The sequence below is a fragment of the Anoplopoma fimbria genome, chromosome 21 (genome assembly GCF_027596085.1).
Source record: "Anoplopoma fimbria isolate UVic2021 breed Golden Eagle Sablefish chromosome 21, Afim_UVic_2022, whole genome shotgun sequence".
NCBI classification, from domain to species: domain Eukaryota; kingdom Metazoa; phylum Chordata; class Actinopteri; order Perciformes; family Anoplopomatidae; genus Anoplopoma; species Anoplopoma fimbria.
This window is the reverse complement of record NC_072469.1, coordinates 13649145-13663879: the sequence shown is the minus strand read 5'-3', so window position 1 is coordinate 13663879 and position 14735 is coordinate 13649145. Positions and strand designations below refer to the sequence as shown.

The following is a 14735-nucleotide window of genomic DNA, read 5'->3' as shown; positions in this document are numbered from 1 at the left end:
TTTAGGATAATGACAGTATCGACCAGCGCTCAGTAAAGCGTTTCAAGCTGTGGCAGGTTAATTCCCCATCTATGAAGGTGTTCAGGGATCCAGTCTGAGTCAGGTTTTGACGGTCAAAGTAATTCTCTTCAGCCCGGTGCTGCTGCTGCACTATGCACAGCACCTACTTTCCCCTCCCGTGTACCACACAGCCATTTAAAAGCTATAATTTATAAGCTATTCTTCGGAAAGTCAGACATATGAGAGCGTCGGTGCCATCACAGAAATGGAGAAAAGTTGGCGCTCGCGTGGACCACACTAGTAAAACTCAACTGCGGCAACGTTATGGAACAATTTATCCTCTCCATTGGCATGTGCCTGCATATCCGTAAACCCCAAAAGTCCTCCGGCGACTCACGGATGACATGTCGTGAATTACAGGTCAGTATGAGTTATGGTCAGATCAGGCTACAAAGCATTAAAGCTGACGCTGTAATATAACATAATAACACAATTACAGCTTTGCAAGAAAAAAATGAAATGGTTAGGCAAACAATCATAGGAAAGAATTAGCTCTTTTTTGCATGTTAAGACGGCTTCCTCCAAGGACACAAAGAATTCTGGCAAAAATACACAAATAAGTGTTATAAGTTCCCCCTCTTCTTCCCAAGCTGATCTATTTTTTAGGCAAGGTCCTTTGAGGGAGCATTCCTTGTTGCGTATTCCCTCTGTGAATAGAACTAATTTACCTTGCTCATTATGTGAGACGTTGAGGTGTTTTGATGTTTGGAGATGAAAATGCTTTGAGATGAAATATTCATTTTTTTCTAGTTGGCTTAATTATGTATGTGTCCACTGTCAAGTTGAAAACTCACTGCTCCTGTGAGGGATGTTTCAAGCGTACCTTTTTGCCATTGGCACAGAATACATTACCTCCTTATTACAGGGATTGCCTGGCGTACACTCATATGCAACCTTATGGAAATATTAAATGAAGAGGCTGCACACCTCAGTGGACACACTGAATAAGCATGAGTGTCTCTTGTTCGTGACTCATAACGGGAAGCTTGGGCTGATTGTCATCTTTTGCTCATTCACTGCGTCATCCGTTGTTTCAGCCACTACTTTGCTCTTGTAGACAAAGAATATACCTGTGCTCTTTGTTCTTTTATTTAAAATAAACTTATTACAACAGTGATGTAATGAGTTAATGCGCTGGATTATGTGCAGATGGTAGAGGTGCCTTAGGTGTACTAACATCATGAAAGTCATGTGTGCGTGCGTGTATGCGTGTGTGTGTGTGTGTGTGTGTGTGTGTGTGTGTGTGTGTGTGTGTGTGTGTGTGTGTGTGTGTGCTTTATGGTCATGTGGAATAGGTCCACACTTTGGGATATACTCAAATTGAAAATGACATGAGAAGATCGATATTACACTCATGTCTGTAAAGTAAACATGAAGCCACAGCTACAAGAGGGTTAGCTTAGCTTAACATTAAGGTTGTAAACATGGGGAAAAGTGTAAGACAAATATATAACATGTTAATTGGTGAGCTTGTGGGTGAATTTGTTACCCTAGGATAAAGCCAGGATAACTGTTTGCCCTTATTTGCAGTCCTTATGTTAAGCTAAGCTAACCACTTGCTTTATATCGAAAGGAGTGAGATATGAGAGTGAAATGGATATTTTCATGTAATTCTGAGAAAGAAACAAAGCATATTTCCAAAAAGGCTTTGCTATTCCTTTAGATATAGAGCTGGAGTCAGGACATTTTTAGTCTTGTTTAGAATTTAAAAAATGGAGGCAGGGGGAACTGCTAGCCTGGATTAAACAAAAACAAAAACTGAAATGTGTTAACTAGTGTGCCAGTAGGCCATTTTTTTTAACTAATAAGCTGGCATGTTAGCTGTTTACCACCTATTTCCAATATTCATGCTAACCTAGGCTAAGCATGTTCTAAGCCTAGCTTAACATGAATCCTGGAAATATGTGTCTACCAACACCTCTAAAGATCACTCATTAAGGAACAATATGTTGTTTGTTTAATCCGTATAAAAACGGAAGTGTAAAAACAACAATTTGTGGTTTTACTGGGGATAACATGCTGGGTTTACTGGAGTCTCTGCTGGTTGTTTGGCAACCTAACGGTGACAGCAATAGCCTACTCCAGGTATTAAGTCTCTACTCCCGGCCAAGAAATATAGTCCACCACATAACTCCCCAAGTTAACTTTCTCCTGGGTGTAGCTTCATATCTATCTCTTGGCAAGAAAGAGAATAAGTGTATTCCCCAACATGTCAAACTAAACACTCATACATGAGATTTATATAAATCTTCTCATCTCAATTTGAGAAAGAAAAAAGATTCCTCTAAATAACTATTACCATTAGACATGTGAGGCAGAGAAAAATGGAAAAAGAGAGTCGGCTGAGACCTCTATAAAATGAAGAAAGGTACTAATTACGTTTTATGTCCTCCTGGTTGGATAATCTGCCGACTTTCAGCATGTGTGTGTCCTAGCGTTTGTGCACGTGTATTTGTGTGTGGGGATTCCAACAGCCTGGCTTTAATGCTCTTTGGACCTCTTCTTCTTTCCAAGCCATGAATTCAAGGCCCTCTTGCTCTTTCCAAAGCTGTAAAACATGAAAATGAAACACTTGCCTATCTCACTTTCAGTTTTGTCCAGATGTCGCATTGAGTATGTGATGCTCTCCACATGTTTCTAATAGGGCCTTTTGGTGCGCACTCGGCTCACACCTTTGGAGTTAATACTCGAGAGGTGATCAGGGTAGAAAACTGTTAAAATACACATCTGAGAAAATGCCCTCACATCTACTGTACCCGATAGGTTAGATCATACTTTGGTAACGCATGTAAGTTCTGTCCTTTATGAACATCTTCCTAAGCACCTCTATCATTTTCTCCAACAAACCCACCTTTTTTGGGGGGCCTACAATTCATGCTTTATCCCATATTCTATACAAAATACTGTTATTTTAAATATAGCCAGGAAAAGCTTTTGAGGAATTCAGTAACTGAACCAAATCTTGGAATGCATCTCTGATAATTTCCATATTATAAATGCAAGAATCCCACTTATTGAGTGAGTCTCTGCGTCCCCAACACTTCATTACAAACCCTCTGCGAGGACTATCTCTGTAAATGTTTATTTCCAAAGCCTTACTGGCTGTTGTGGTATTATTGCAGTCATTTCCTGTGCTGGAATTTCATTTTGGGGCTCCCTCCTCGCTCCTAAAACTTCCTAGCGGCCTGTCACCCTTTCAGCGCCTCTCGCTGGCTCTTGTAAAGGTGTGGGTGGCCACGGTTGGACCCTGAAGTGGCTGCACGGACGCTGAGCTGTGAAATTACATTAAGCCGCCAGCCTAAGGCCCATGGCAATCCTCCCTTAATGAAAACTGTTTCACAGCGCGGGCTGCTCGGAGCACCGGAGACAATCTGTTTGACAACCGGGGCTTAATATGGAGAGGTTGAGTAAAGGGACACCATAGTAATTGGCTGGCATTTTGGATGTTCATTTATAGTGCTCCGCCGCTATTTGTGTACAGAGAAAAAAAAAACGCTCTGATGTTCTGTACGTGTGTGTGGGAAAAGAGTAGGTGTGCGGTATTCATATTCATCCAGTGAAAACAGCAGCGGCCTATCACAGAGTGAAACATAAGCACATACACAAACATAAACCACCCACACACTATTCACTCAGAGAGCCTCACCATTGTACCCATGTAGCCACACCGTCTCAGATGTGTTTCCTTGTAATGGAAATGCCGTGTACAGACAAATGCTCTCATATGGGGGAATGCAACCTGTTAATGTGTATTAAAAGGTCACGTTATTCATCAATGAAATGTGCGCTTCATCATATTTTTCAGAGCTGCCATGTGTGTTTTTTTCTGTTTTGAAGTGAAGCTGGTTTATTCTCTGCGATTTCTGCCTCCACTCCAATGTATTGAATGTGTTGTATCTCTGTTATGCTGTTCATTCTGTACACATGACATCTATTGCATTCTGTCCATCCTGGGAGAAGGATCCCTCCTCTGTCGTTCTCCCAGTAGGTTTCTTCCTTTTTTCTCCCTGTTAAAGAGGTTTTTTAGGGGAGTTTTTCCTGTGCCGATGTGAGGGAAGGACAGAGGATGTCGCATGTGTACAGATTGTAAAGCCCTCTGAGGCAAATTTGTAATTTGTGATTCTGGGCTATACAAAATAAACTGAATTGAATTGAATTGAATTGAATAGTGGAGGAGCATGGAATTTTATTTGTGGTGCGCACCATTTTGGACAAATATATTAAAAGCTGCACCAATATAATTTTTGGTGTAATAACGGCTCCAATTAATATCTGTAATGTGAAAGGGGTTGCTCTATAAATGACAAACCCAGAGAGAATTAGCTCATCAGTTCTACTAAACATTCTTGTCTCTTTTCGCTCTTTGTTTTGGTTTTTACGGTCGGCATTCCTGTTTTCGGTTCAGTCAGCGAAGAGGCTCTGATTAACCTACTCTACACTACCCTACATAGCCAGCTCCAAACAGCAGACTGATAATGTTACCAATTAGTTGATGAACATGAAAAAATATTTTCCTCAAGAGTTGGAGGAGACCAAAAACCGAGCTAAAAGGAGAGCGTACACTTTATATACATTCACCATATTTACATTAACATGCACTAGCAATGTTGCTGGCGCAAAAAAAGTCAATTACACATTATCCAATCTGGTCAGATGGTCTACACTTCCTATGGGCAGGATGCAGCATTGGTATATTTTAAAGTACAAGTCAATTTCAGACAGGTTACCCATGTACCTATACTCAAAGTTTGCACTTGTACAAAATACCTACAATTTAAGTAACAATAATTAGCTGGGATTCAAGGTCGGACAGATCAAGACTGGAAAAAGTAGTCTATTTTAAAATGCACAATTATCTGCAGGCTAGACTTGATCTAGAGTCCCTCACCTCTCTAGCCAGTTTAAAACAAAAGTTAACCCAAGTTTTTACCACAACCTGTTTTTGCCACCTTAAGTAACATTTGCGTCATGTCCTGATGCTTTTTATCTTACACTATCTGTGCCTATGTAACCTCTTCTGTTGATGCCTGGACTAGGTTTTACTCTGTAATCTATTGTTTGTTTGTTTTTTTCCTTTATGAATGAAATTGATATGCATTCAATGTTTATCTGTGCCTGCCCTCTTGGCCAGGTCAACAGCATTTTTAAAGTCAACATCAGCAGCACTTTACGGAAGTTTCTTTGAGAATAAGTAGTTCCAATGTGGTGTTCACAGTGAGTTCGCCATTTAACACCTTTAGTGATGAACATGAAATTCCACTCACCTTCACCTCAGACTGATCTCAAAACCTGAGAACATGAAACTGAAACTACATGCATGGCCTCAATAGTCTCAAATACGCATTTTCTTTTAAATTGGGTGCAGGACGCTTTAACAATGCAAATATGTAACTTCCACATCCAATTGAAATTCCATACAGGTAAAAATTGGAAAAAAACATTTAAAAGACAGAAGCTGAAAAGACTCTGCCAAACGTATATGTTTGGTGCATCGTCGGATTCAGAACATCGTCCTTTTCACTGCATCACACCTCACTTAACACGTATCATTTTAACTGCACACTGGTTTGCACACTGGTTTGCACACTGGTTTTTCAACTGCGAAACAGGACGCCTCCAAAAATAACGCCTTTGTCTTTGCATCTTTGCGGCGTGCGCAAATGCCGTTCCAGTCGCAGGGACAAATGAACAGTAAAATGCAACAGGCGCTCCAATAAATACAGTATAAATTTACACAGGGCTTTCCAGAGGATGGCTGTCTCCTTTTTCAACGGTCACAAGAGGAGGGAGAAGACCGGGGCGAGCCTGTCTGGAGCACCGAGTGTGTGTGTGTGTGTGTGTGTGTGTGTGCGTGTGTGTTGCTTTCATGTGTATGTGCATGCACCAGTTAGGATCCACACACAGGCTAGCCAAAGCAAGTATATATCTTGGCCTGCAGCGGAGACAGGCAGCATTACATTCACCCGCAGGTCAAGAGCTCTTAGCCCACGTGGCCACCCACCCCCGTGGAACACATGGGAGTGGGGGGAGTTTGTGTTTGTTTGTGTTACTCTGAGCATCAGAGGGGGCTTCTACATCCCCTGTTGTGGGCCGCTCCTCCCTGAGAGTTATTATCTCACGTTGATTTTTAACTCCTTAAGTGAAGACGGAAAGAGAGGAAGGAAGACAAATTGGGTTCCTATCGGTTTTGCCTCAGATTAAAGGTGCATTACACTGATTTTAACAATGCAAATCCATTTATTAGTCTTGAGGAATCCTACTCAGCCCTCTGACCCTGATGATGTCATGAGGGTTATCTCGGGTTAGACATGAGGCTGTTTTACAATGTCACACCGTAATGGTCATGCTGGCCATGTAAATGTAATTTAACAAAAATGCCTTGCAGCATTACAAAGTTTGAAAGACATTGGTGTTTATTAGGGAGATTGTAAATCCTGCAGGGCCATGTCAGCTCCTTGATGATGATTGGCTCTTTGGTCCATGGTTCCCCTAAGCCAATCACATCCTTTGTACTATCACAAGACACATTATAGTCAGAATCAAGGCAGCGTAGGAAAAAAAAAATATTGTTTACGCCTTGTGGATCAAGAACAATAAAACCTACACTTTCCATAATGCAATTTGATGGCATCTTTAATAAGATCCTCTGTCTGGTAAATGCAATTTTCAGATCCTTTACTCAAGTAAAAGTAGCAACAATAAGGTAAAAAAATACTTCAAGCTAAGTAAAACTCTTTCATTGTTACTTAAGTGTAAGTACATAGGTGCTATCAGCAAAATGTACTTAAAGTTTCAAAAGTAAAACTACTGGATGCCGAAAAGTGTCCTCTGTGACTATATTATCACACATTACAGGATATCACCTGAATATTCTCACTAATGTGTTAATGTGTGAGCAGCTACTGCTGTGGTTTGTTAAGGCAAGGGAACTTTATTTACATAGCACATGTCATTCTCAAATTTAGTTTAGTTTATTATATAATTTTGGGTACTGTAATCTATTCAATTTTGATAGTATCATTGTGTGTTTTGTAAGTAAAGTCTTAATCTGTAAAGTGACTAGTGACTAGAGCTGTTTAATAAATGTCATGGAGTAAAAAGGTAGAATAGTTCATTTCAGGTACTATAACTGGAAATTGAAGTAATTTAGACTTTATTACATTCCTCCGGGCTTACACTTTGTAATGTAGGCTTTCTGTTCAAAACTTTTGAGTCTCTAAGTCCAAGCCTGATAACATCAACAGGGTAGATTTTTTTTCAGACTTTGGAGCGCTGATTAGTACTCCTCATGACAAGTAAACAGAATCTGTGGAGTTCCCCTTTGATACAGCAGGAGTACTCAAATACTTTGGGATGTCTGACTAGCGTTTTAGTTCCGTCCCATTCACCTTTTCCCCCTGACTCAGATGTTTGGGGTGCGGCTCCCTCCAACAAGTGTGTCAGCTACTTCCTGTCTCGAGACAAATCCATAGAAGAAGACGGAAGCGGGTTACTCAGTGGAGGAAAAAACCTGAGATCGGCATCTAGCCCTAAAAACATTGCATTGTTGGGTCCTCCGACTCTCAGACAGCATGCATTCAACTACTGCCGAAAACTTTGGCTGACATTTGTTTCAACCATTTCCCCCAAGGGGGCCAACTCGACCTCAAGAGAAGGAGAGAGAGACACATGAGAAAATTCTCAGGCTCCCAATAAGATCTGTTTATTTGCCCTCGAGCCAGATTATAAGCAGCGGAATTTATAAACAAAAAAAAACAGGGTTTCCCTTCCAAATCATCCTCGCTGCTCTTTTTCGGCGCTTCACATCGAGGCTGAAATCGATCTTTCATCCGCAGTATCAGTTGCACTGTGGGCTCCACCAGAGCACTTTAAATGTGTGTGTGTGTGTGTGTGTATCTTTTAGCTGGACAACGGCAGCTGAGCAGAGTGCCATGGAGGTGATAGTGGGGGGGGGGGGGCCGGTCCTTGGAAAAGGGGAGTTAGAGGAGGAAGACCTCACATTTAGCTGCCGTCCCTTGGGAGAGATTAAGCAGTTTAGTCTTTGCTGTGTCTCTCTCTCTCTATCACTGCCTCTCTGTCTCTCCGCTCTATTTGGAAGCAGGGCAAGCAGGGGGAGGGGGGGGGGCACCTTTTCCCCCGTCGTCCTTCCTCTGCACTTTCTGTTCCTCTCCTCCACTCTCGTTTCCTCCGCTCCGCTCGCTTCCTTTCCATTCGTCCCATCCGCTCCTCACACACGCTTTCACTTCTCCTCCCAGACTGTTTCTGTTTGACGCCCCTCTGGCCATCTCCCCCTTTTTATTCTCACCCGCACCCTCCGACCCCCCCCCACCCTGGACATCCCAGCTGATTCTCTTAGCCGACAGCCCAGATGGCACTGAGCTAGCGTGGCTGGGTGGATGTGCAGGAACCCCCACCACCACCTCCACCACCAGCCCCTCTGTCCCCACTCACCCGATAGTTTGCCTCGGCTCCCCCCCCCCCCCGTCCCGCGTGGAGCACCGCGGAGCTCAACCGCTACTCACATTAATCTCCTAAACGATCCCGGACCTAAGAGGATCAATACTCATTTTCAGGGAGCAGCATGATCCCTTAATGTAGTGGAGGATGGCTGCTTATTCCTCTCTCACTCTCTCTCTCTCTCTCCCCCGCCCTCCCCTCCTCGCCTCTGTTTCAGCTCCCCTTAGGAAGAGCAGGAGTCAGGCTTTTGATTCTATTCCAAGGCCCACTTTAGTTAAGACAATATCTCGGTTTTACGGCTTATGACGTCACACAGGTGAACAACACCTGTATGTCCTCTTTGGGGAGAGTTTGCAGGGCCTTCATCATCAAAATAAAAATAAACACGTTCTCCTTGTTAATTATTATTATTATTATTAATTAGTTTTGGAGTGAAGTGGATGTTTTTCATGATTTTAGATAATTGACCTCTCCGACCCTGCATTCATCCAAATCATGGAGGCCTCACAGGGAAACCTGCGTGTATCCAACACCAAAACCAGCAGGGTATGAATTTGCTCCGGTGCAAAAGGTACTGCATGTTTTGCCAGAGAAAATACTCCCCCCCTCCTGTTTTACTCCAGCTCTCCCCCGATACACAGAGGAGACGTCTTCAGGCTATTCCGTTCAAGTAGCGGTCGTGTGATTGTTATTCTTTGTTTTCCACAGGCGCTGAAAAATGACTCCGCGCTATAATAGCGGCGGGATCCAAGGAAAATGGGAGAGAATCGGACTTTTCCATTGGATAACAGGCATCCCGTTTTTTCCAGGCCGCGGCTGCACGGTAAGCAGAGCGTCTCGTCATTGATCTTTGCTGATGTCGACTGTTTCTGGGGCCTTTTTCATCAAGGGGAAGGCAGAGAGAGAGAGAGAGAGAGAGAGAGAGAGTCTGAGGCACCCTCCCCTGAACCAAGTCCCTCCCAGGCGGGCTGTCTATTGGTGGGAGAGGCCACCTGGAGCAAGTTTGGAGGTGTTGTTTATGCTTGATCTATTACTCTCTGTCTGGGCAGCCTGCTCCGAGAAGCTGGACGGCTCTACTGCTGCTGAATTATTCAGCCCCGGAGATCTGCCGCCCTATGTACACAAGCTGTCACATGTCGCTGAATGATAAGCTGATTGTCCTATAAAGAGGAGTTTGTCACATCAAGTCTAAATACTTGCCATGTATATTCATACCATACGCTTGTGACATAGTATCTATGGTTAAACGGTGACATATACGAGCCGTGATCCAAATACATCCTGCAGAAAGACAGAAGTCAAACTTCTGTTTGCTCCCTAAAGTGTTCCCAGTGATTGTGAAATGTCACGGCCTCGTTTAGCAGTCAATAGAGGACACCCATCTTGAGGGTAAACCGGGTGACACAGTCTCGCCGGCTCCGATAGACTGACTGATGACAAAACCTCACATACCAGAGGTCCAGGTACAAGAAAAGTCAACAGTCATCCGCCTAATAACAGCCACGGCCGGGCAGCAGCCGCCCCTCCTCAGGCCTATAATGCATGTCATGGGATCTCAAGCGTCATTTGATTCTGTGCTGACTTTGTAAACGTCATTTTTCCTTGTCACTATAGGTTTCCAGGAGAATTCACCTCAAACATGTGATCCTGGATTCTTGTCTATTTACACAGAGCCTACTGTGATAAGTGGTGTGTGTGTGTGTGTGTGTGGGTGTGTGTGAGGTGTGTGTGTGTGTGTGGAGGTTTGTGCCGTGTCCGCCGCAGTGAGCTCGGCTCACGAGAACAGCGGGGTTTTTCTTTAGGTGGAGGATCGAATCGGTGATGACAGTCTCATGACCTCGCTCTTCCTCTCCCTAAAACACACACACACACACACACACACACACACACACACACACACACACACAGGCTCTGCTCTGTCTTCTGCGTTTCTGAACTACTGTGCAACACACAAGCACACGCGCACACACACACATGCATGACGCAAACAACAGGTCGGTAGTTCAAAGCTCGGTAGCAAAATGACATACTTGAAGGTGCTTATAATAAGATAATGTGCAGTGATTATGTCGCGGAATAATTCATCTTCAACCAATTTGGTATGTGTGTAAGAGAAATAAAGTGATAAATTGCCAAATACAGCACAATATCTTTTTTTTACAAAACAAACTAAAAATATAGAGATACAGTAGGTATTTTTTTTTAATGTCATAATTAACGCAAACTACCATAAAGACTTACCAATATCACCTATACCTTTTAAATTACTTCTATTAAAAGGCAAAGAGAAAGCTCGTGTTTTTAGCACATGACACATCAGTAAAGACAGGGCAGGTAGTCCATCCCTCTCCCTTCCAGCGCACACACACACACACACACACACACACACACACACACACACACACACACACACACACACACACACACACCCATGAAACGGTACTGGCAGCGTGGGTCGTCGGGGAGGTGCGGGAAGGTGATGTCGTAAAGCCGAGTGTCGTAAACCAGGTGTGGAGAGAAGGGGAGGTGAAGGGGGAGGGAGGGTGGAGGAGGGAGGTGGTGGTGGTGGGGGGGGGAGAGGGGGTGAGAGAGGAGGTGACTCTCCGGCAGCATTTAGACACAGCGAAAGGATCATGGCGGATGGCCCCAGGTGTAAGCGCAGAAAGCAGGCGAACCCGAGGAGGAACAACGGTGAGTTGAGCTACTATCCGACGCGGAGCTTTTACCGTCCGGGGGGGGCTGCTCGGTCTCCCGGTGATTTAGGCAAAAAGTTTGGCAGAACACGAGTCCGGTTTTGTTAGTGTCCGAAAGTGCTGGGAAGTAGCAAGTGAGCGCTGTATTGCAGCCCTATGTGGTGAACCGTTATACCTGGGTCGCGTCTCTCCCTCCGCCTAGCGGTCCGCTGCACTGGAGACCGTTATACGCACCTCACCCTGTTATCAGCGGACGAGCTGTTTGTCTGCACTTCACTACTTCTTTACACATTTTAACACACTTTCAGACTCTGTTTTCATTGATTTTGTTTCATTCTGTCGAGTTTCTGAGCCCACCGCTAAACTCGGACCTGTTTCTATGGAGGGGGGGGGAAGAAAAAAACGGGCTACCTGATTGTTATTGCGGACCTCGACGGACGGGGTTGTCTTTTATGATTTGGGTTGGAAAAACAACAACATTATATGTAGCTTTGCTTTTTGGTCTGAAACGGGGTGGACATGTTTGATGTTTTTCAAGCAGGGGGAAGGAAACTGTTTGGTTTGTTCTTTCTTTCTTTCTTTCTTTCTTTCTCTCACTCGTAGCAGGTAGCGACAGGACACTGTTGCTGCACCACACGGGCGGACAAAACGCATTTTTATTTTTTTTGCCCGGTTGAACCCTGACTGCTGTGCGCTTTAAATTAGGTTTATATCACAGACGACACCATCAATGTATTGGTGGCAGAAAAAGGAGAAGAAAAGCGTGTTGTGGTGGTGGTGGTGGTGGTGGTGGTAAAGCACGTTTTTAAAGGCAGGTCTCTTTTTCTTTTTCTTCTTCATCCTCCAACTTATTGCACTGTTTTAGTTCTGGACTGCTCACGTCGTTCGTGTTTAACGTTTTGTTTTTTTTAAACGCCGGTCCTCTGCTTGTAAAGTAACGAAAGAAAGAAAGAAAGAAAGAAAGAAAGCGGAGCAGCAACACGGTTGGGGTAACGAGAGGTTCCGGAGAACGAGGGGATATCTCACGCGCTGTTTGTGTGAGCAGGGCGAGCGCAGCCCATATAAGGACAGCGGATCCTCTCCCTAGTCGCGCGCTGGGAATCCTGATTCTTGTACGACCGAGGGGGGGTTCGCGAGCGAACCTTTGAACGCACTCCGTTTCTCATGTCTATCTATCCAACACACCCTGTGTACCAAACAGTACAAGTGGACATGTTATCTGCGTTACAACGGGGGGTTAGAAGCCCGTCTGTTCCCTTGAAGGACACTTTGTTAGTATGTTGCTCTCGTGTGTCTATTGGACACCTACGTGTTCATTTAGCTTAACGTCAAAGGACTTTTACGAGTTGTTTAACACCGCTTTTTGTTTCATATATTTACACCGTGGGCTGCTGTGATAAATTCACCACGGTCCTTGCTATTTTCAATGATGTTTTTTTTTTTTTACCGAGAGAGAAATCCTCTTTTTGTCGTCGCGGGTCTGACTGGTTGTCCTTTAACTAGTCATGCTCATGTGCTGTGCCACCCAGTGTAGCTTTAAGGAACTGGGCTAACGCAGGAAACACACCGCTAATTTGGTCAAAACAAACATGTACCGTGGACGGACTCGCTCAGTTTAGCTTGTAGCTGCTACTTGTCTGTGCTGCTAACAACAGTAATACGCGACAGCAAATGCCATGACCAAACGGTGTTTTCTCCTGCTGTGACTTGTCTGAGTGACGTGAACAGAGGCATGTTGTTGTTTGTTTGTTTAGTTCTTTTTTTATTTTATTTTTTACTTTTTTTCCCATTGGTGCTATCGATGTTTTCCCACTGTCATCTCGTTTCTTGGCGGGTTGTGTTCAGCTATGCATTCCCTCCCTGGAGCGTCTGTGCAGTCTAATACGTGCAAGGTGTGGACACACCTTAAATAACGGTCCTCCTGTCAAGGTGTGGGCCGTTTTGGTCCTTCCTTGTAAGAGACAGAAAGGGAGTCTTATTTACACTGCAGATACTTTTTTTTTTTTTTTTTTTTTACCTCCCTGTCATTTGTTGCTTTTTTCCCCCTTTAACTAAACAGGGTTTTATTAAATAATGACAGCCCTATTGATATTTAAAGTCACATCCTTAACCAAACAGATGGCTTCCCTGTTACTTTGCCTCATTTGCATTTGCTTCAAAGAGCCGTCAAGGTCTGCTTTTAAGCCCCCACTTCCTGTCACCTCCTGACAACACTGCAGATCTGTCATGTAAATCAGCATCTCTGCTGCATCTTTTTTTTTTGAAGGGAATTCCTCAGTATCGTTAGATTGAAGGCAGTTGCTGCATGTTGTCATACCTCTTGGTTTTTGTCACAATGTCATAACAACTTGGCGTTTTAATATGGGCTGTTGTCTTTGCTGAAACTAAGCATTAATGGCTACTTTTTTTTTTTATAATGCAAAAAAATAAAAGTTTCAATAGCCGGGGCTCGGGCTCTTATAATTAAGCAAGCCCTCAAGTCGCGCCCAGGTTGTTATGGTCAGTGGCTTTGCCAGGTCCCCGGCGAGCAGGGGGGGGGGGGGGGGGGGGGGTTGAGATCAAGGTGAGCCCCATTCCCCGCTGTAAACAGAGAGGTGTTAACAGCCTGCAGGACGACAGGTGTTTGCAATCGGCGGGATACTGCAGCTTCCTTTTGTCGCTTCTCCCCAGCCTGCTCCCCTAAGGAATAGCAGCCGTTCCCTGCAACGGTAATTTAACACAGCAATTTGGGAATAGAGGAATGCGCCCGGTGTTAACATTCTTTGCAAAAAATAAACAGGGCCGCACCGGGACAGCTTTGCAACCGCGCTCAGGAGCTGGGGGATGATGTTTTTTTTAGAGAGGCGTTACCGAGACTACTTGAAATGAGTGTGTGCGTACAGGTTAGCTAGGGTTTCTATTTATTTGACAATATCACACGGGTCATTAGTCTCATCCCATAATCTGTCTTTCACTCTCCCCTCTACTTCCATTCCCTCTCTCTCTCTCTCTCTTTCTAAGGCATTCTCTCACACACGCACCTTGGTGAATCATCCATCAAATAGGGAAAATGAGGTTGTGGGCTTGGCGCTTGACAACATCTCATGTGATGGTGAAGAACATGTTTATTGGCCTGGTAAAACTATACTTAAACTACACTTAGTGCCCTGAACTTGCTCACCCTTTCTAGAAACGATTGAATACAACCACATGCAGAACATTTGCTGTAGAAAAATAAAAATGACAAAAAAAAAAACAATGGTTTGTTAGGTGAAACAAGCCGTGTTTTTTAGGCTACAGCGGAGGCTCCGGAGGAGGGTGGGGATTGGCTCTGTGGCTCCACATGCCACTTCGGTGTTTTAAAAGACATCTGTTTACATTTAAAAGGTCCACCCCTGTTGTGCGAAGAGTTTAGCGGAGGAGGAAATTTTTCATTTACCTCGCTGCTTTTCACCAACTTCCTCGGCAGCTTCGTTTAAAAGTGCCAAGTAAGAAGAAAAATACCCCCGTCTCAACTCCCTCTCCCCCCGTCCCTCCCCCTCCCAC

The 14735-nt window shown here is 44.1% G+C and overlaps 1 protein-coding gene across 1 annotated transcript in view; it reads left to right on the top strand.

Moving 5' to 3' along the window:
• Positions 1 to 11114: 11114 nt before the first annotated feature.
• Positions 11115 to 14735, top strand: part of LOC129110834 (zinc finger E-box-binding homeobox 1-like) — a 49010-nt gene continuing 45389 nt past the window's right edge. Inside the window, 1 exon segment of the mRNA XM_054623068.1 lies at positions 11115 to 11208. Within this exon segment, the coding sequence (XP_054479043.1) occupies positions 11151 to 11208 (58 nt within the window). The 5' untranslated portion in view covers positions 11115 to 11150.